Source organism: Manis javanica, chromosome 9, assembly GCF_040802235.1.
Source record: "Manis javanica isolate MJ-LG chromosome 9, MJ_LKY, whole genome shotgun sequence".
NCBI classification, from domain to species: Eukaryota; Metazoa; Chordata; class Mammalia; order Pholidota; family Manidae; genus Manis; species Manis javanica.
This window is the reverse complement of record NC_133164.1, coordinates 125,003,746-125,025,340: the sequence shown is the minus strand read 5'-3', so window position 1 is coordinate 125,025,340 and position 21,595 is coordinate 125,003,746. Positions and strand designations below refer to the sequence as shown.

General features: G+C 44.9%; 2 protein-coding genes and 1 long non-coding RNA gene across 11 annotated transcripts; 2 read left to right on the top strand and 1 right to left on the bottom strand.

Moving 5' to 3' along the window:
- Positions 1 to 1,166: 1,166 nt before the first annotated feature.
- Positions 1,167 to 11,782, top strand: TXNL4A (thioredoxin like 4A). Of its 5 annotated transcripts, none has more exons than XM_017653203.3 (4): positions 1,167 to 1,307; positions 1,427 to 1,594; positions 8,931 to 9,034; positions 11,413 to 11,782. In XM_017653203.3, exons 2-4 carry the CDS (start codon positions 1,442 to 1,444, stop codon positions 11,582 to 11,584), a joined length of 429 nt encoding a protein of 142 aa, XP_017508692.1. In that variant the 5' UTR covers positions 1,167 to 1,307; positions 1,427 to 1,441; the 3' UTR covers positions 11,585 to 11,782. The 5 variants fall into 5 exon arrangements, with proteins under 5 accessions (XP_017508692.1, XP_017508696.1, XP_017508693.1 ...); XM_017653204.3 differs by having other exon boundaries at positions 1,230 to 1,307; positions 1,481 to 1,594; XM_017653208.3 differs by lacking the exon at positions 1,167 to 1,307 and adding an exon at positions 3,578 to 3,647 and having other exon boundaries at positions 1,504 to 1,594.
- Positions 9,719 to 18,171, bottom strand: HSBP1L1 (heat shock factor binding protein 1 like 1). 5 transcript variants are annotated; one of them, XR_012121290.1, is made up of 6 exons: positions 18,018 to 18,171; positions 17,026 to 17,092; positions 15,918 to 16,012; positions 14,091 to 14,123; positions 11,864 to 12,290; positions 9,719 to 10,828 (listed from the first exon to the last, which is right to left on the bottom strand). XR_012121290.1 is itself a non-coding variant. In XM_073213269.1 (5 exons), the coding sequence occupies exons 1-4, from the start codon at positions 18,066 to 18,068 to the stop codon at positions 14,118 to 14,120; spliced, it is 219 nt and encodes a 72-aa protein (XP_073069370.1). In that variant the 5' UTR covers positions 18,069 to 18,171; the 3' UTR covers positions 12,366 to 13,731; positions 14,091 to 14,117. The 5 variants fall into 5 exon arrangements, 3 of the variants coding, with proteins under 3 accessions (XP_073069370.1, XP_073069371.1, XP_036863340.1); XR_012121291.1 differs by having other exon boundaries at positions 11,864 to 12,245; XM_073213269.1 differs by lacking the exons at positions 9,719 to 10,828; positions 11,864 to 12,290 and adding an exon at positions 12,366 to 13,731.
- On the top strand, positions 18,134 to 21,307 carry LOC108392757 (uncharacterized). Its single transcript, XR_001852104.3, has 2 exons — positions 18,134 to 18,934; positions 19,473 to 21,307. It is a non-coding gene; the product is annotated as an uncharacterized lncRNA (long non-coding RNA).
- Positions 21,308 to 21,595: the final 288 nt, after the last annotated feature.

Here is a 21,595-nt window from a genome sequence, read left to right as displayed (position 1 = left end):
CAGGCACATGAACAGATGCTCCACATCACTAATCATCAGAGAAATGCAAATTAAAACTACAATGAGATATCACCTCACACTAGTCAGGATGGCCAACATCCAAAAGACAGACAACAGCAAATGTTGGTGAGGTTGTGGAGAAAGGGGAACCCTCCTACACTGCTGGTGGGAATGTAGACTAGTTCAACCATTGAGGAAAGCACTATGGAGGTTCCTCAAAAAATTCAAAATAGAAATACCATTTGACCCAGGAATTCCACTCCTAGGAATTTACCCTAAGAATGCAGCAGCCCATTTTGAAAAACCAAGAAATGGAAGCAACCTAAGTGTCCATCAGTAGATGAATGGATAAAGAAGATGTGGTACATATACACAATGGAATATCATTCAGCCATAAGAAGAAAACAAATCCTACCATTTGCAACAACATGGATGGAGCTAGAGGGTATTATGCTCAGTGAAATAAGCCAGGCGGAGAAAAACAAGTATCATATGATTTCACTGATCTGTGGAGCATAAGAGCAAAGAAAAAACTGAAGGAACAAAACAGCAGCAGACTCACAGAATCCAAGAATGGACTAACAGTTACCAAAAGGAAAGGAACTGGGGAAGTTGGGTGGGAAGGGAGGGATAAGGGGGAAAAAGGTCTATTACCATTAGCATACATAATGTAGTGGGGTGGGGGACGGTGGGATACGGGGAGGGCAGTACAACAGAGAAGACATGTTGTAATTCTATAGCATCTTACTACCCTGATGGACAGTGACTGTAATGGGTATGTGGCGGGGACTTAATAGGGGGTGTGTAGTAACCATAATATTGCTCATGTAATTGTACATTAATAATAGCAAAATTAAAATAATAAAGTACTAGTTCTAATATATGTGGGAGTCCGAGTCTCTCCACCCCCCCAAGCCAGGACAGCGGTCCCCTCTGCGTGCGATTCGGGCATCGGGACGGCCCCGCCGCCGGTCCCCGCCTGGGCAGCCCCCTGCCCCTCCCCCGGGCACGGCGCCCTTCCCACTGCAGCCCCACCGCGGCGGCACCGCAGCCCACGCCGCTCGTCTCGCGACGCCCGGGGCGGGAGCAACGACACCCCCGGAAGGCGGCGCTCAGTGCCGCGGCGTCACGGAGACCGACAACCTGCAGCTCCACGCACGCGCCGCGGGCACACGCTTGATCACTTCCGTGCACGCGGCGCGCAGTGTGCGCGTCACTTCCGCCCACGCAGCGCGGCCGCGCACGTTCAAGCCGGCTGCGTCCACGCCCGTAAGGATCTCTGTGCTGGAGGCCCGGTGCGGGCGCAGGTGAGCGGGGATCGTGGTGCCCTGGGGCGGGGAGGGGACCCTGGCGGGCGGGGGTTGAGCGGGGGCTGCGCGGAGTCCCCGGGCCGCGAGCCGCAGGCTGGAGCCGCCTCGCCCCGCAGAGCCTCGAGCCCGCCATGTCGTACATGCTCCCGCACCTGCACAACGGCTGGCAGGTGGACCAGGCTATCCTGTCGGAGGAAGACCGCGTGGTGGTCATTCGGTTCGGACACGACTGGGACCCCACGTGCATGAAGATGGACGAGGTTCTGTACAGCATAGCGGAAAAGGTACCGCGACTCCTTTTGATTTGCAGATGTCCGTTCTTCCTGCGGTAGTTTCTGACCTGCACAAAATAGGCAGGAGCAGGATGGATATAGGGCAACGGTCTTGTCTCGTGATGGTGGTTTTGCATCCTGAAATTGTGCAGAAACGCTTGTGTCTTTTTCTGGGAGAAGTTTACGGATTTTCAAGTTTGAAAGGGGTTCATGATTCTTTTCCGTAAGTCAGTAATTCCTATTGGTATGGTGCTTTTCGAAATCTTCATTCACGGTGCCATGAACAAAACAAGTTCGCATGCTTTGGTAAGGACGTTGGAGCTTAACTTAAATATCTTAGTTTAAAAGGATTGTTCTTCTTTTGGAACCATGTTTATTTATTATATTTATAAAGCAGAACATTTAAGCCCTGTTCTTTTTCTTTCGTTTTTGTTTTGCTTTTCTTTACCCCACCATACTCTTTGTAAGTCACTTGATTTATAACTCAGAGTGATTCCAGTTCATGAAACATTAGGAGAAAACAGAACTGTGCTCTGTTAGGGCTAGTTTTCTTTTTAATGTCAGTGTACCGGGTTGTCTGTTGCACCTGTTCGCAGGCAAAAGCAGTGCAGTTGCAGGGCATGGGATGTGACCAGGACTTGGTTCTGTCTCTAAAATTTCCTCGTGGTGATTTTAAGCGAATTTTGACTTGGATTTTTGCAGTCATAGGAATAGAGCAAAAGGCAAATATTAGAGTTAATAGAACATTTAATTTATTAGTATTCCACTAATAGGTCATTTATTTAAATAAAGAGTAAAAATAAAAGAATCATTTAGCCATCTTTTCTTAACGGGGGTGATACTGACACAGGCTGGGCTAAAATAACGGCCTTGAGTTAGTAACGATGTGAGGCTGTGTTTTGTATTTAGGGGAGAAAATGCTGTCTTACTGTCTCCCATCTGGTGGGAGAGTGAGGAGGGGCGTGGCAGTGTGAATGTGCAGGACTGGTCTGTATCACTTGTCGTAAGTATCACTTGGAAGATGCACAGGGCATCTCAGAGATTCTGATTCTACACATCTGAGGTGAGGTCCAGAAACTGCTCTTTTAAGAAGCTCCCCTGAGAATTGGATATAACATTAAGAAACCCATCGTCGGAGGTCTGGGCAGAGTAGGTAGGAGGGCTGTGCTGATTGGCCATCTCCTCATCTGGGCACTGAAGAACTTGAGGAGGCTGGGGAACTCAGGAGAGCAGCAGTTCTCTCCCACTGGTTCCTTCCACCTGACCCCATATGGGTCAGAGGTCATGAGCATGGTGGTCGTGGGGAGTTATTTATGCATTGCTTAAGCTATGGAGGTCAGAGGCAGACATACTGAATTCAGGAAGACTCGACTAAGAGCGCTTCTCCAACAAGTAGGCTCTTGCTGTGCTGACTTGGGAATAACTTCGGGTATGTGTCCTAGATCCTACCTTGCAGGTGGGGGTACACACACCACGTGCTGCCCGGGGCTAGGCTGAGAAGACACATGAGGGTCATTCAGCCCTTAGTGTGTGAGCAAAACTCGGCAAGAAGCTCTGAGCTAGGAGACAGAGTTTCTGTGTTAATGTAAGATTTTAGGGACTTTTGCCAGAGCTGTTCCTTTCTAATCCTTTCATGTCAGTTGTAGACTGAATCGTTGCCTCACCAATGGACACACTCTTCTTGGTATTGAACCTACTGATGAGAACAGTTCAACTGGGCTCACTTTGAGTATTTTTTATTTTTTAAGTTACTCTTTTCTTTTGCCCAAAAATTTGGATTTCTATTTTAATAAACTTTGAATACTATAGAATAGTTATTCAAAATGTAAATTTGAAGTGCTTTACAAAACTGTTAATGTTTTACTTATTATAAGGGCAGATATTAGTTTATAATTCTGGAAGCCCTTTTGGGGGAAGCTCAACAGGAATTTCTGAAATTTAAGGTTTTAGTATGAAGAACAATTTAACTCTCTATTTAAAAATCTCCCTCTGCAGAAATGGCAGATAGCAGGGGATCTTCCTCATCTTGTTACAAGCCCTGTTTGGATACTCCAGCTGTTTTAAAGTGAGTAAAAGCCCCAGGGTTGAGGCTGGACTTAATCAGACCATTTCTCCTGGAATGTGGCACATTGAGTTGATGATTCCACAGAGCCCTCCATGCTGGATTAGTTTTGAGCTGTACTAAAAACACAGAGATATGTTTAAAGATTTACAGATGTCTGGAGTTTGGTAGAGTGATAGTAACAAAGAATAAATGGGAGGTTTAATTTTTGTGTGTTAAAAAAACTTGTACAGATATGCATGATCATACATTTCAATAAAATAGTATATAAGGCAAGTACATTTATGGAACAATTTCAGGGGATCGTTCTTATGCATCACGTAAGAACCAGCAGAAGTTATTGCTCAAACAAGGAATCCCATAGGAACCAAGAGGACACATGCCCCTCTGCAGAAATGGCAGATAACAGAGGATCTTCCTCATCTTGTTACAAGCCCTGTTTGGATACCCCATTTTTTCAAAAGGAACATTTTTTAAATGGAGGAAAGATAATAGAGAACTAGCTTAATTTCAGTTTTATATATAAAACACACGAGTTTTAATTACCTGTAGATCCATCAGTGGACATGAAATGTTGAGGGGAAATAGTCCAAACCATGTGGAAGGCATCACAGTGGAATCCAAGTATCCCGGGCTGGGAAGCTTTGACGTATGGGAACTTATCCAGAGGAGAGGAACCGGGAGCGTCCGCAGTCAGAGGAAGGCCAGTGGTGCCCTGTAGCTGGTCCTCACCCAGCTGGAGGCGCTCCTGTGCGGCGAGGCTCTGGAAGAAGCTGGGCCGCACCACCTCGTACAGCAGGCCTGCCTGGACTCGGTCGTGTAGTCGAGTCCACACTGTCCAGAAACACATTTTCAGTGACAGTAATGTGTTTCTTGAGTTTGGAAATGTAAGTTCATTGTTAAGATCATTCACTCAATAATGTTGATGAGTGCCTTGAATGTGCCAGGTTCTGTTTGGCTCTGAGGCCACATGAAGAAAGACCCACACGCTCACTTGTGAGGAAGCCACATACATCCTGCTTTGCTCTTTGCTCTAGTGCACTTCCCCACCACGGCCACTCAGACAACACAGACACACACAGACACAGACACACACATACAGACACAGACACAGACACACACACACACACACACAGTCTCCCAATAGACATGGTGCTTATGGTCTTGTGAGGCTTCATATTTACCTGAAGAACCTGAATGTAGTTTATGTAGAGGAGAAAAAAACTCCAGCACTTGGTGTCATGTCATGGCTTATTTTACTTGTGAATGAGCTGCAGTTGTCTCACTCATAACTGAAGGCAACGGGAAAGAAGGCCTGTTTTCAGTCTCACTATAAAAACCAGCATTTACAGGGTCAAAATTACATGACATCACCGTTGGGATGGCTCAGTGTCCTCGTATACAAAGAGATGAGATGTATTTTAACCTTTTTTAAGACGGTATGGTTTCTCATGTCAGTTTCCGACCTTGTAAGATCTGGAAGTTCTAGGACTAGGACCAATTGGCTAAATAATTCGCACCGCATCTGAGAGGTGTCTTGGGCTTTCGTTGGACTGGCAGTTGATGCTTTGGGAGACAGCTGTGTGTGTGTGTGTTACACTGTAATGGTAATATTTGGCATTTTAAATTATAATCTTTGTTACGTGGGAAGTAATACAGGGAAGTGTCTCTGCTTAGTGAAATTTAGATGAAGGCAGAGCCTCGAAATCCAGCAGGGTGACTTTCTCCAGGAATCCGCTCCGTAGGGGAGCCTTTGATGCTCCTCCCATGATCCTGTCGTCTGTGTGGCCACTGTGGCCCTGAAAATAACACTTCAACAGGGGCTGTTTGAACATTTGCTTTTCTCCCATTCCTTTACCCTCTTTTCTCCGTTGCACAGACGCCTTCTCTTCTTTCCCTGGGAGGAGGAGAGTGGGGTGGCTGGGAGAGAGGCTTTGTCTTCTCCACCTTAAGGCCTAAGTCCACTTCCCTCGTTCAGAGCCAAGCTCCTGGAAGACTCGTCTGTATGGAAAGCCTTCCATTGAGCAGACCTGCATCCGACTGGACCTGTCGGGCTCCCAGCCCAGCTCCCTCCTGTCTGAATGTATCTCTCAGGCAGCCCTTCCCTGCCCTCAGCTGTGCAGGGCTTGTCTTGGCCCCGGTCAGATGCTGGTGGCAGGGGTTCCGGCCCAGAGCCACTCCAGTCACTGCCTGCAGGATCCTTTCACAGGAAGCTTCTGAGCTTTCTCCAGGCAGTGTGTACAGAGCTCAACTCTTTAAGCCCTACTTCCCTGTAAATAATTAAGGAAACTGGACTTGTTAATGCCTTTGCAGGCTCACCTCCTGGACCCTCCTCATCCAGACGCTGCCTCGGCCCCTGCAGTGCTCTGTAGGGTCTCCATGTGACACGGGCAGCCTCTCCGCCTGACCGACTCCCAAACTCCCACGGCCTCACGCCCCCCTCGGCAGGCTGGTTCTTTCGGTCTTGGGTAGGAAATCTCATCCAGAGGTTGGGCTATGGAGCCAGACTTGACGAGTCCCAGCTTTGCTTCTTGCCTGCTCGTGTGGCTTGGAGTCACTTCATCTTTCTGAGCCTCAGTTTAGGCCCAGACAAAATGTTAATATCTCTGTTTCGGGTGTTGAAATAATTAGAAGTAATGAGTGAGAAGAGCCTTGCACAGAGCGGACCCTTAAATGTTCATGAAGTTAGTCTGTGTGAAAGAGCAGCGTGTTCAAGTTCTTGAGATGGGGGAGCTTGAAGCGATGCTCCGCCTCTGTCCCAGTCGGACTGGGAGCCGGACGGACCAGGCAGAGCTTGAAGACAAAAGGAGATGTAGCTGAACAAGTTACATTCGTCTCTTGATTAATAAATGTCCACAAATATAAGGGGTTATATTATTTAATACTCAACATAAAAATGGATGATTTATTGTGATTTTACTTTTTTCTAAAGTACATGATTAATAACCCTGTCAATTAGATTTTTCAAATAATTGAATATTTACATGATGATTCCATAAATTGATATGTAATCATTGTTACTGTTATTTATTTTGTATGTCTGTCCCTGGGCGAGGCATTGAAAGAATTAAAGTGAGTCAGGGTGACCTGGTTTCCTACCGCCTGACCATTTTACATAGAGAGCAGTTTACATAAATGTACTGACCACTATATATATTTGGGTGTGTGTGTATGTTTGTGTATATATGTATACACACACCACTTTATGTATATATACATATATGTACTGATGTTTCTGCTTATATATGTATATACATATAGTTTTAACGTGTGGTGCAGTTTTTTTTTCTAATAAAACCAGAATACACTTTATTAGTTTACCATGAAAATAAGACTGGTTCAAGAGACATGACCAGCACGTTCTCACCGTGGGTGCTTCAGGAAACCAGAGTTTCAGAAGTGTGTTGGCAGAATGAGCCAGACCAAGAGGGGTTGGGTGGTGGCTTCTGAAGGCTTGGCAGTGGGGCTTCGTAGAAGCGGTTGGGCGGTGGGGCGCACGGTGGGAGCCATATTCACAGCGCCAAGGGCTTGAGCTTTGTGTCCTCCTGACCCAAGCTGGAATAGGGGGGTCCTCAGTTAGTGTAAATTTCTTTCTTCCTTCCTCTGGTGGTGGTGGTTTAAATTTCCATAGTAAATACTTTTCATATTCCCAAAACTAGAGAGGAGCGTCTAGTGAGCTCCTCTGTACCTGTCGTTCAGCTTCCCTAATTACCAACATCCTGTCAGTTTTGTGTCTTCTGCTAACATTTCTTATGCTGCAGTACTTAAAGCAAATCCCAGATACCATGTTATTTCACCTGTTAAATCACAGAGTTTTAGACTTAGTTTCATGTGAAGAAGTGTGCATGTCTGCATTTCCTAGGGCCCCTCTGACAAAGCACTACAGACAGGTTGGAGTGAAGCGGAAGGAACGCTGGGCCCCCGTCCCGAGACCCAGTCCAGTGGGGGCGGAAGCAGGGTCGCACTCCCTCCGAAGCCTGAAAGGGGAGTCCCTCCTCGGTGCTTCCAGCTTGTGGTGTCGTGGGCAGGATCCTTGGTGCTCCGTGGCTCACAGAGACATCATGCAGCCCCTGCTTTCCAAGGGCTGCTCCCACGTCTGTGTCTTTGCCTGGCCATTTCCATATAAGGACACCCATCAAATCGGCTAAGGGGCCCACCCAGCTGCAGTCTGGCCTCACCTTCCTAACTCATTACATCTGCAAGGACCCTGTTTCCAAACAAGGCTACAGTCTGAGTCCCGGGGGCTAGGACCTCAGTGTATTGGGGGACAGTTGAACCTGTAACATATGAGTTAGCATAAACTTTCTAGAGAGCATTGAGGCAATATTGTCTTTATTAAGGAGCCTTTAAAATGGCATGTCCTTTGTTCTAGAGATTCTATTTTTGGAATTTATCCTTAAGAAGTAATGAAGTGTGTACATAAATTTAATGGGTAAGAATGTTCACAGGTGAATGATTGATATTAGTCAAAAATCTGAATTACTGGTGTTCTTGAAAAATCACAAAAAATGACAGAATAAAGGTAAAATAATGGCATAGCCATTTGATGAACTGTTACATAGCCGTAAAAATTATGGTTTTGGAAAGTATATAATTTACATAAGTGAATGCTTCTAATTAAAGCAGGATGTAAAATACTGTGGTATAAGTACAATATGATCACACTATTAAAACTAACATAGTAGATTTGGGAAAATTTTTTATGATATACTAGAAAATAGAAAAGAATACTAAAAATATATTTGCAGTTGTTAATTCTGGGTGTTGAGATTAGAGATGATTTAATTTTATAATTCCCTGGGTTTTCTAAATCTGATGAACTGCAGCTAAAGAAAAGGTTAAGAAGACTTATTATTTACAATGTTATTTGGGGTAATAGTCATAGTATTTGCAAGTGTTCAAACCTAAATAAGTGGGGGGAATGTATGACTGAGTCCTAAAGGCATGTTCTAAAACAGTGGTTTAAGGCATGTAATTAAGTATTTATAAAAATACAAATTCAGAAAAGTTCATAGAGATTATTGCCAGGTGAGCTTGCATAATATATCTGTGGACATTTTCTGCAGGATTGGAACTTGCTATTCTGAAAAATGTTAAAGTGAGTTGTAAATGGCCAATCATTCAGGATCCTTTTCATGTTGAATTATTGTCCTGTGGCAGTTGATTTGAAGATTGTCCTGTTACGCATAAATCCTTGTTTTGTTTTTAATGTAGTTTTTATAAAATAAAAATTTTTGATTTGTTATTTTAAGTTATCTGTTCTTTTTCAATCTTTCTTACTTTTAGGTTAAAAATTTTGCAGTTATTTATCTTGTGGACATTACAGAGGTGCCTGACTTCAACAAGATGTATGAGTTGTACGACCCATGCACTGTCATGTTTTTCTTCAGGTGTGTACTCTTACAGTTGTTATTTATACTGAGTATTGCTGATGTGGAAGCTTAATGTAATCAAGATATCTTTCGATTCTTTTATGTAGAGGCAGCTCAGTAGCACATAGCCATGTGGCCTTTTAAGTAATTTTCAGAGTAACAATTCCAGTTCTAGCCTTTACTCAGTAACAAATTACCCTTTTGAAATAACTTTGCCCAGAAACCTAGATGAAATATAACTAAATGGAAGACATTCTTACTGGCATTTAAACCTTTAAATATAATTTGTTAATGAAAAATGCCTGTTTTACAATAACTCATTTTAAAATATGATCTCAATGACTTAGTGTCCTTTTGTGAAACCCAAGAGGAAAATCTGTACTGAATTTTTTGCTTTTATGTACAAGGTTATTTTATCAGCTAAAATAGTCAGTTTGGACCCTAGTCAGTCAGTTACTGGCATGAGGAATAGAATTTCCCTACTTGTTTGGGATTAATTTGTATACATGCTTTATGGACTTTGCATCAAAGGAACACATGGGAATGGCGCCTGGTTAGGTACACAGGTGTCTGATGCAGATAACAAGTATATTTCATCGTATTGATATAAAAAAGTTAAGTAATGTGAGTTTTAAAAAAGTTCTGTTACGGAAATTTAATTAGGAAAAAAAATCACCGTTTGACATTGTTTCTACTTGTCAGAATGCATTGTTTATTTTTAATACAGAAGTCTGTAAATAGCAGTGTAAGCCTTGGGCCACACATGATGAGTGGAGCGACTCCCTAGTCGTTGAGGAGGGCCTGGGTGCATTGGGTAAGGTGTGTGTTGGTTTCACATTCTGTCAGTGGCAGAAAACCACCATCCAAGGGCTCAAGGTTCTGAAGGTCAAAGTCCAGGCAGGTTTGGTGGGTTTTCTCTCAGGCTCTCATGAGGCCAGTGGGAGGGAGTAAGTGGGCTCTTACCTGGGCAGTCCATTAGGGAAGAATCCACAAAGCTTGCTCGGGTTATTGGTTGAGTCCGGTTCCCCACTTCTGAGCAGCATCTTAAAGTCCATATTTCTACTAACAGGCTGTTGAGACAACCCAGGTGTTTTCTGTCATGCTCCTCAGTATTGCTCCACAGACCTCAGGTGGGATTCTTGTGGGCTGCCGTGGGCCCTGCTTCCCCAGCTTGTGGCCAGCCGTGGAGTGGGACATGCGGCCGGGAAGAAGGTTGCAGAGAGAAGGCAGGCAGTGCCGGGGCAGAGCGCACATGTGGATGTGTCCTTAGGACAGATGCAGAACTCCAGGAGGGAGACCAGCATCGGTACTAATGCTGACTTACTCGCCAGCAGTATCAAGTCCTGCTGGGCTTTTCAGTCTAGTGCTAGGACATTCAGTCAGGTGAGGCAGGCTTCCTGCTGTCACAGAGCTCCTGCTGATGAGCAGCCCAGTGAATTAGCAAAGGGCAACGAGATGCCAGAGGGTGGTATGTGTACCCCCATAGGGCGGCTGCAAGTGCTTCAGGCCAGTGCGGTGAGCTTAGAGGAGCCTTGCTTCCCAGAAGGGCTGACCCAAAGGCCCCAACACACGCCATGTCTGGGGACCTGCAAGAATGTGGAGAGGCTGACAGGTCACGATGGGACTCTGCTGTATGTCAGGGAAGAGCGGGCAGGGTCAAACCCCAGGTTTCTGGCCCTTGGGATGTTATCCTGGCAGGAGGGGAGCACCACATTTACCTTTTGGACATGCACTCTGGAAGAAAGGAGGCCAAACCAGAGACTGCAGGGTGGGGTGCTTCGTGGAACAGTGGGTTGAAGCCAAATGTGTGATCTTGTAGAAGTGCAAAGTTAAATTAATAAAAGTCAGTCTTCAACACATCAGGAAAATTTAGTGCAGCAGGTTAATATCTTTATAAAATTCACATGTAAATTAATTTTTAGAAGTAGCTTCTTAAAAGATAAATTGGTAAAAAACCATCTGCTTTCCTGATCACAGAAATGCAAAATACCACATTCATTTCACAACTAGTCGGGCTTCTAATAAAAATTGCACCAAGAGCTCACGAGAGCACCATGAAGAGCTTGTACGTTGCTGTTTTCAGGTAAATTAGTACAACCCTCTGGAAACAATTTGACTTTCTGAGTGATTAAATCTGCCCTTTGACCCTTCAGTTGCCCTGTAGGTTATTTGTCCTAAGAAAATACAGAATCACACGAGAAGAGCTTGGTGGAAAGCGCATTGTGCTTTTAAAAGAGTGTTTAGGTGGCATCTGGTCTTCTCCTAAATTGTGTATCCTCTTTGTCTTAAACAATGTTGGAGAGCTTGCCACCACGGGACACCTAAGGTTTTATTTAATAGAATCCTCTTTGAGGAGGGTTTTCGTGAGTGTCGGCCTATTTTCTTTCCTCTTGCAGGAACAAGCACATCATGATTGACCTGGGTACTGGCAACAACAATAAGATCAACTGGGCCATGGAGGACAAGCAGGAGATGATCGACATAATCGAGACTGTGTATCGGGGCGCCCGGAAGGGCCGTGGCCTGGTCGTGTCCCCCAAGGACTACTCCACCAAGTACAGATACTGAGCCCTCCTCCAGCTGCAGGTCCTCTGTGTATGGAAATAGGATGAGCTATTTCAAGCCTTAAAGAAAGCTCCGGGCAGAGCCCACAACATGCAGGCAGCTGGCAGGTCTGTGCAGTAAGGACCGCCTGGCCTCTGTACTTTTATATATACAAACATCTGTAAATACCCAGCTGATAAATAAAGTACATAGTGATGGGAACACTTGTAATTGTTTACTTCTTAAGAAACTTGATGTACATATTACTGATTTTGGTAGTGGGAAATTATTTCTCATCTTTACCTTGGCATTCAGGTGTGTGTGCTGTGGGACTGGCACACTTTGCACACATGGCAGTGGGAATTTGTACAGTTGTCTGGAGCTGCTTTCACAAAGTACCACACCTGGGTGACTTAACAGCATGTGTTTCACACATCTGACGTCCGGAAGCCCAGCTGCTTCCTCTGGGGCTCTAACAGAGCATCTGTCCCACCCTTCTCCTAGTGTCTGGTGGTGCCTGACAGTTGTTGGCTTGTTGATGCGTGCCCATTTCCAGCCTTTGTCTTCACGTGGCATCATCCTGCATGCGTGTCCAATTCAGCTCTTTCATAAGGATGCCATCACTGGCTGAGGGCCGCCCACTCCAGCACGCCCGCACCTTAACTCACTGCATCTGCAGCAGCCCCTGTCCAGGTCAGGGCATACTGTGAGGTACTGAGGGGTACGACTCCTGGCGTGAATTGGTAGTTTGGGGGGTACAGATCACACAAGAGACGGTGGTTATAAAGAAAGAATGTTAACAGAATTTAAAGCCTTACAAATTCAGCCCTTTATTAGTAAGCTTTATGTTTTCATAAATTTCAGAACTTGTGTTGAGTTTTAAATTTCAGGCATATGATTTAATATTGAATTAACTCCATTTTACTTATGAATAAACTGCTTTCTACTAAAGTTTTGTATTACCTAGTCTAACATAGAATAAGTGTATAGACACATGTAAATGCATCTTACTTTCCCTCTAAACATTCTGAAACATCAGAATGAAAACAGTCTTTCTTTTAAATATATGTAACAGAGTGCTGGGATATAGCAGTCATTTACATAAGTGTTAGGAAGACACTGAAACAGGTATGATACTAAAAAATGCCAAATATTCTCTTTAAAGGTAGACGTCTGTGGTTTGACTGAATAGTTGAGATGTTAAATGTCAGTCTATAAAAGGGGGGCAGCTTGGAGATTTCTTTAGAAGTATTTTTTGACTAATAAGTCTTTCTTTTCTACTCAATTTCTTTGAAATCCTGGATTTTAAACTGTTCTGTATTATTGATGAGGACTCAAATCTAGTTTACTTCAAATATCCACTCTAGTTTCTGCTAAAATTACAAGCACAGCTAAGATGCTTTGAGATTTTTCACATAATCACATGGAACTTTTGTGATTTTAAATAACCAAGAATATTGAACTTAAATTATGCCATTTAAAGCTGGATTGCACAAGACATGCATCACTGTTGGGAGAATAAAAGGACTTTTTGAGATGTATTTGGCTTTAGTCATCCTTCTGACCCTAATGAAGTGTGACCAGAGTTCAGGATGACAGTACTCATTATAGCGTTATTTATAATAGCAAGAAAGAGGGAAAAGTCCAAGGAATATTAAAGGAAAAGATGATTAAATTCTTATGGCCATATGATAGACTAGCCATTAAAAGTGGGCACAAAATTTTCATAGGGGAATGTTTTATGAAAAGAGAACAGGATATTAGATTATAAATAATATCACATATATACATATTTTGTATATATATAAAATTGCACAGAAAAATGTTGACCAAATTCTAAATTGTAGAATTTTGAGTGATTTTTAACTTGTATAAAGAATATGATTTATACACAGGAATAATATTTTTTATAATGAGAGACCCCTTTTTAGGTGATCACAGCTCTATTTTACTTTGGCTCAGAGAGGTGAACTGGACAAGTATTTGTATATAGAACACACATTCTCTATAATCTACAGGGTAACGGTAAGTATGATCTTTGTGCTCCTTGGTAACTGCGTCTGGGAGAGTGGTGGGCATGAGGCCAGCCAGGGGTGAATGCAGAGCTCCTGGGTCACTGGTTTTCTTGCTCTGGTTTGGTTTGGAGAACATCCTATCAGAATCTGTTTTGGCTGGAAAGATAAAAATGAGTCCCCCCAAAAACTGGGACCAGAAATGCTGAGTTGGGGTACAGTTATTTAAGAAGCAACTTCTCTCAGAAAAGTGCTTGTGATCTTTTCCAAAAAAGACCTATACAGAACAATTCAGAACAAAAATGTGACATAATAGAGCTTATACTTTTTTTCAAGATTTACAAATGTTAGGTATTCACTGGGAAATTTTGCCATTTTACAGCCATCTTTGTAAGGAGTTAATCACCTGAATTTACATCCTTACTGCATTGCCATTGCTCTGTTAATCTTATTTTACTAAGATGAAATTTTAACTTAAATAGTCGTGTATTACTCAAAAGTGCAGTTTTCATTTTTACCACTCTTGGGTGACTGGTCCACTGCCTTCAGGTCTGCAAGAAAAAAGTGTGAAAGAAGCAAAGCTTGGTTAATTTGCCAGTTAACATACAGCTAAATGAACTGGAGCCCTGAGCTGTCAATAAAATTACCATAACTTCCTGTAATCACAGAAACATTTTGTACAGGAACAATTCAGTATACAGAAAAACATAAATGTTAAATGCTTTTCATTCTAGTCAGATGGAGTTGATGTAAATTCACATTACAGGTGAATAAACAGTATGGACTCCTCAAAGGTTGAAACATCACTTCTGTATCAGTCCATCGCTCTGACACCTCAGGCGTCCAGGAGGGCAGCACCGAACCGTATGCATTTAGGTGACATGGGGAAGTGCTGCTGATGTAGTTTAATGGGGAGACTGTCAAAGCACCGAATCCAGTAGAATAGAGTGGTAGTTTTTAACATTTTGGGGTCACGGGCTCTCCTCCCACTCACCCTTTCCCACAAGAGGATCACAAGTTGAGGGGTTTTGTAGAATCCCCTGAAATCCACAGCACAAGCCCTCTTAGGAATCCCTGACCTAGCACAACCAACAAGCACAGATTTATCCAGATTTAAACTTAGTTACATCCTTTAATTTAGAAGACATCAACAGCTTTGAAACAGACTTCAAGATGCTGCCTTAAGTAATGGTTGTATGTGCACCAAAATGGATTTTGGCCAAATTTAAAACAGCCAGCTGGGGTCTGAGTGATGAAGGGAGAGAACTGAGTTGCTGGCCCAGCATCCCATGCCTGGCAGCGTGCCAAGCTCTGGGGCTGGGTTCCTCCAGAAACTGGCCCAAGTGGTTCTTGCCCTCAGGTACTTGGCCTACTACCAAAGCAACCCTTTCTGGGGTGGAGAGGAGGCTCAGAGAGAACTGAGGCTTTAGAGAAGGTGGACCTGTCTGATACAATCTTAATAGGTAAAGCTATACTTTTCACCCTACTGACAGATTTAGAGTACCTTCCCCAACATTTTGCAGTTCATGTGCAGGACACAGGTTACAGGTTTATCTTTTTTACCAGGATACCAGATGTAGATATGTATAGGTCATTGGTAGGTGAACCAGCTCTGATTTAGCAGGATAATCTGCCAGCTCACATACGATAAGGATTGTCAAAGAAATAGGAAAACAAAGGCATCTTTTGTACAATCAAAATATGCCCATATAATCAGAATATTATGTCAGTAAAATATGCACAAGTATCTGAATATGTTAAAGTATCTCCATATATGTCACATGAACATAAATCCAGTCTGAGAACCAAAGTTAAGCATATATTTGCATCTTCAAGATTAAGTACAAAATTCCACTGGAATAGAATTCTTTGCGTTGTGAGGGCCTAGTCTGGTGGTCAGGAACTGCTGTGAAATGGGTTGGGGCTTGGTGAACACATGCCTTCTTTAAATGGTTACATGAATGTATTGTCTCAAACAGAAACTACTAGTTATAATCACCAGTCCCCTATTCATAGTGATTTATATTTTGATATAAGACTAATTTGAGGGGTGGAGGTGAAAAGTACTTGAATGAAGTCCAGTTTTTACATAACAGTTTTTCATTTAAAATGTTCACTTTTTAAGGAATTATGGCAGAGTGCTCCAGTTGGTCTATTTAGAAAAGAGCATCCTTTATTATAAATGTCTTTTATATAAAATGTCTTTTATTATTCTAGAAGGTTTTCATGTAGTACAGAGGCAGTAATTTTCTTAGTGAACAAATATGGGATTGTATTTTTCAAGATAAAACAACCAAAAGACTGGCAAAAGGTAAACACATTTAGTTTCCTAATAATGGCCTTACCATTTGCTCATTAGCAGAAGTTTCAATCCCAGCCTGCACCATTAAGTCGTTCACATTCTTTTGCAAGTCCTCAATACGACTTCCCATCTCCTCCAGTGCAATGTCAAGGGTTACACACGGGGCACAGAGCACCCAGCCAGAAAGCTGGGAAAAGACCCTGCTTCAAATTGCACATGGCGTCACCGCACCAAGCAGGGCAACTTTGAAAGGAGGCATGAAAGCCTGCAGATGCTAGCACCTTAAGGTCACTGCGAACCAAGTACTTTCCTAAGGTTTTTGTAGTGTCTTTAACCTTTGAACTATGAACTCAGTTCTGAAAACTTGGATCCCCTTTCATGGACGCAGATTCAGGGATATGAGGTTGGTATGTTTAACAGCTTTAACTAAACTCAAATGAGTGTGTAAATATAGTAGAAATTAACTATTTAAAACCAACATTCCTACAGTTTAATTTTATCATGTTTAAGAATCTTTTTCTCCCTGTGGGAGCCCATCTACAGAATAAAAAGTTACCAAGTACATGGTCCATATACAAATACTTTCCACACAAATTTTAAGGAAGGAATTTAATCGTGTAAAGTGAGCACAGGTTGGGTCAGTCCCAGGGCAGATGTTATCCTCATTTGGATTCGCTCAGAAAGAAGACAAGCATTTATCATTCTGCTTGGATTCATGTTAACAAAACAATGGCTGCTTAAGTTATAAAACAAAACAAAATAGAGGTAGGCAGAGCCACATGTAGTCCCCAGTGTTGGAAACCTTACATATTCTGTTTATAGGTTTCTGACTGCTTGGTAAAGTGTAAATGTCATTGAACAGACTATCTAGATTTATTTATGGCTTGGTGAAAAAGCCCCATTGGGTAGTATTGCATACCGTGTCCTTGAATTTAATCCTTGCTGTACAAAAAACTTGTATTGCTGGTCAAGCAGGAAGCAATTATTCTGAGTTGTAATTAATACATCCTGATGCCAAGTAAACACCGATGTAACACCAGTAAATCCTAGATCAACAACTTCTTACTAATAGCAGACAACACAAAGATATTCCATGATAACTTATCAGTCCAAAAGTGTTACAGTATTTGTTATAATATAGAAAAGGATATTCCTGAGGTTTAATGTTGCAGTCAGAGCTTGAAAATGTTCTTGAAGTTCCTGAAATATATTTTCTGCCTGAGAAAATGAACCATAAAACAGTTGAATATATTTACTCCTGATGTAGGGCATTTTAAGCACCATGGAATACAACCATCCACATGTGTAGTTAGTTGGTTTTTGACTAGGTGCCAAGGCCTTTGATTCAAACGGTAAAAATCTTTTCAACAAATAGTGCAGGAACAATGACATAGCCAAATGTCAGACTAAATAAGAGGCCCGACCCTTACTTCACACCATACACAAAACTTGATCATACACCTAAGTGCAAGCGCTGGAACTCACAAGTGTAGAAGTGACGCGGGAGAAAGTCGCCATGACCTTGGGCTCCTCAGAGAACTCCTAAGTAGAGCCCACCCAGCACCCGGGGCATCTCGCCTGCCCCACACCTGGATCGGGTTTGTAAGCGGGAATTTCAGTCTCTGGTGGCACGCCCCATTTAGACACTGCTTCCCAGCTCGCCCACGGGCTGTGCACCCCTCCTGATGGAATCCGCGCCGCCTGCTCGGCATGGGCGAGGCCCAGGCCACGCAGGTGCAGGTGCGTCCTGGGGCAGCCGGTCACCAAGGGCTCACCTCGGAATGTGGGCCAGTTCGCACCACACCTGGCGACTTCCTGCTAGTAGGCAAATTAATCAGCCTTTAAATGTTGCCTCCTGGTGACTAATTGTCCGGACTCCGACGCGGGAACCAGCTCGGAAAGGGGGTGGGGACGGGGCGGGGGGCAGGGGGAGGGGGGGCGAGGGGGGACGGAGCGGCTGGCACACCTGGAGCGGCCGGGCATGTTCTCCGAGTGGCCCTGGGATGGGGAGGTGGTCGCGCCGGCAGAGCGCCCCTTCCCGGCCTCGCAGCCGCCCGGAGCGCCCCCACGTCCCGACCTTCAGCCGGGACCCGGTGGGGAGGGCGCACAACCCGGGAGGGGGCGGGACGAGGGCCCTACTCACCGCATCCCGCAGAGCGCGCCCGCGGGGGCCTTCGCGCGCCTGGGCGTCCATGCGGGCCCCGGGAGAGGCGACCCCGGGCGGGCGCGGTGGACCGGCCGGGTCCCGAGCGTCTCCAGGAGTGCGCCCCGCCGTCACCCCGGGGGTCCCGCCGCGAGGCCGGCAGGCTGCGCAGGGGACGTGCCGGGGCCAAGACGCGCGCCTGGCCCGGGCCGGGAGGCGCGGCGCCGGGAGCTGGGCCGTGCGGGCTCCGGCCGCCTTCAGCTCGCCGCGGGCACCCCTGGCTGGCTGCGCTTCCGTGGCGGGACGTGGCCTCGGAGGTTGCGCTTTCCGGGACCGGGCGACGAGGCGCCCCTCCGCGGGGATGACAGTCCTGGCCGCGCCCGGGCCGCCTCCCCAGCCTTCGGCAACTCTGTCTCCCAAAGCAGCACCGCGCCCCGGACCTCTCGCCCTGCCCGGCCGGCCACCCGCGCCCTTCCTCTCCGCGGACTTGGGCCTGTCTGCATTGTGGCTAGTGGGTCACTGCATGGGTGACGCCCCAGGACCCTATTATAGCAAAAACCTGTTTGGTTTAGTGTCTGTACTGCCCTGGGCCTGATGCTCAGTGGGACAGGTTGTGTCTGTCTGGGTCACGCCAGTGTCCCAGAGGCCTAGCAGAGCAAGAGCATATGGATCCCCAGGTTGTGTATGTGCATCAACCCAGAGACACAGGCAAAGATGTCCAAGGTCGTTGGTCATCAGGAGACTCAAATTAAAACCACAGTGAGACCACCTTTGACACCCATGGCTAGAATCAAAAGACAGACAGTTACAGGTGTTGACAAGGATGTGGTAAGGCTGGGGCCCTCACCCAGTGTCGTGCCCAGATGTGTGTGCCCAGGAAACATCAAGTCACCCTGTAACCTCAGTTCCACCTCTGGGTACGTACCAAGGGAAATACAACACGTGTCCACAGGAAAACAAGGTTTACAGCATCATTATTAACAGTAGTCAAAGGGTGGAAGCAACCCAAGTGTCCACAAATGGATGGATGGACAAACCAAATGTGGTCCAGCCACCCCATGGAATAGTACCCAGCTGTAAGAGGGGATGAAGCGCTGACATGCGCCGCAACATGCTTGACCTCGGGAACATCATGCTACGCAAGAGAAGCGGTCACAGAAGGCCATACAGTGTAGAATTCCATTTATATGAAGCATCCAAAATTGGTGAATCCACAAAGGAGCCTGGTGGCTGCTACTGCTAAATATTTAGGGCTTTTTTCTGTGGGGACAAAAATATTCCCAAATTGATGATGGTGATGGTCCCACTAGAAATCATTGAATTAAACACTTTAAGTGGGTGTATTTTACAGTAGTGAAATATCGCAGAAAAAGCTGTTACAATAATAACTTTTGGAAGCATGGCCATTTTGCCACTTTTCATGTCTTTTTAGCATCTGCCTCTTTTTTTCCTCAGAGAGGGGCTGAGAAGGAGGAAGCACTGTGTGACATCACGTGACCATGTGGCACTGCATGGCCAGCAGTGGGAGGAGGGTCATTCCCACTCAGACGGAAGACCAGCTGTGACCAAGCACTGGGATTCCCGCTGCTCCCCAGCGGGGGCTCCTTTGAGAAATCTTGTCTGAGGGCTTCTGGTTTCTCTCTGAAGAAAGCAAGGACATTTGGCAGAAGGAGGAGGAGGAAGCAGCCGAGGCAGGGGGTCTGGGAGGAAAGGCCAGCCGCAGGCCGTGGCCCCTGCATTCTCTCCCAGCGGAGTCTGGTGCACACAAGACACCAGCCAACCAGAGACGGCCTGGGGTAGGCAGCCTGCCCCCAGGAAGGTGGCCCCTGAGGACGCAGGAAAAGCCCACTTGGCCAGAGGGGTGACGGATCAAAGCCAGTGGTGTTTCTAGCAGAAACACACATGGGTTTCATGACCACAGCTCCTTACACAGATTCATAAAGGGAAAATATCAGTGGGGTCATCTCAAAGACCAGCCAGCTGAAGCCCTGCCAGGTTCTTTGGCAAATGCTCTGGTCTCTGCAGGTGGGAGGTGCTGGGTGCTGGTGCCCAGTCACTGTGGAGCCTCAGCCCCTTCTCTGCTTTGTGGAGCACATGCCCGAACGCTTCCAGGGCCCAGGGCGGGCCCCTCCTCTGCTGAGCTCCGGTGCTTCCACCGTGGAATCAAACAGCTTCCTAGATGAACCTTGGAGACATGGCTCTCAGTGAAATAAGCCTGTCATATAAGGGATCCATATTGTATCATTCCACTTATAGAATATTCAAATTCATAACAATACAAAGTAGAATGGTGGGGGCCAGGGGCTGGAGGAAGGAAAAATATGGAATTATTGTGTAATGGGTATAGAGTTTCAGTTAGGGAAGACGAACGCATTCTGCAGACAGATGGTGATGATGGCTACACAACAGTATGAATGTGCTTAATGCCACTGAACTGTACACTTGAAGTGATTGAAATGGTAAACCTGATGTTATGGATATTGTACCATAATAATTTTTTAAAGTTTATCTTCCCAGCTTCAAACCCTAGGCTAGGAATTCTAGGACCTAGGAAACCCATGATTTTCTTTCTTTCCCCCTTTGTAATTTTTAATACATTTCTATCTTTCACAACTGTAATCTCTCTGGCCCAATGGGAACCTACTCGGAAGCTCTGTGATGACCCTGAGAACCTAATTTCTACTGGAAAAATAGACCTGTCATTCTACACCAGCACCTGGATGGTTTTCTACCTACCTACTTAGTCCTGCATCGGGGGACAAATTCATTAGTATATGAGGGTGAGAGAATCACTCAACAGAAAGACATTTTGTTAAGAATACTACATTTAAGGAACTAGGTTCAGGGACAAAAATTGATGCTACTACCTTGGTAATAATCTACAATCTGAGAATATTAAAATGTGCTGTGCGGCTACAGAAATCAGGCGGTGTTTCACTGTTGCAACGATATGTAGATCGGGGGAGAAAACTTGAGTAAGAAGTACAGGAACATGGAATCAAAGACACAGACCGTAAGGGCGGAATCTAAATATGAAACGAACTTTAAACTGGAAAACTAAAACTTTAATTTTGACGGGTGAGCACATAGTATGACCAAATGTAAGAGGGAGTTTCATGCCGTGAAGCGTGCTGCATTCTGTTTGAATGGCTTCGCTTCTAAGGCTTTGTCTCTAAGATGTTGCTGATTTTAAGATGCACCATTACTGCCAAGAAAGGGAGAGATGCTGCCATTTAGACTGTCCTGTCCATTTCTATCTTATCTGCATTAAAAGAGCTCTCTTACAGTTACTGATGCCGGTGAAGTGCTACAGTGTCTGCTTCCATGTTTGCAAATTCTGTAAGAAAAGAAGGGTTCTTTTTGGGTATACAGATTTGAGTACAGAATTTTTGCTTTTTTTAACCCTAAAATAGTTGGAACATTTTCATAAGTTTAGCTTTCATTTTTTAATGCAATATCGTCAACTATTTTCTAATCCATTAATTATTAGGTATCTCTGGCCCCAGTTACAGTAACTGGCCTTTCCTGAAGCAATTACCCTGAGTCACTAGGACTTCCTGTATTGGGTGTGAATTTGA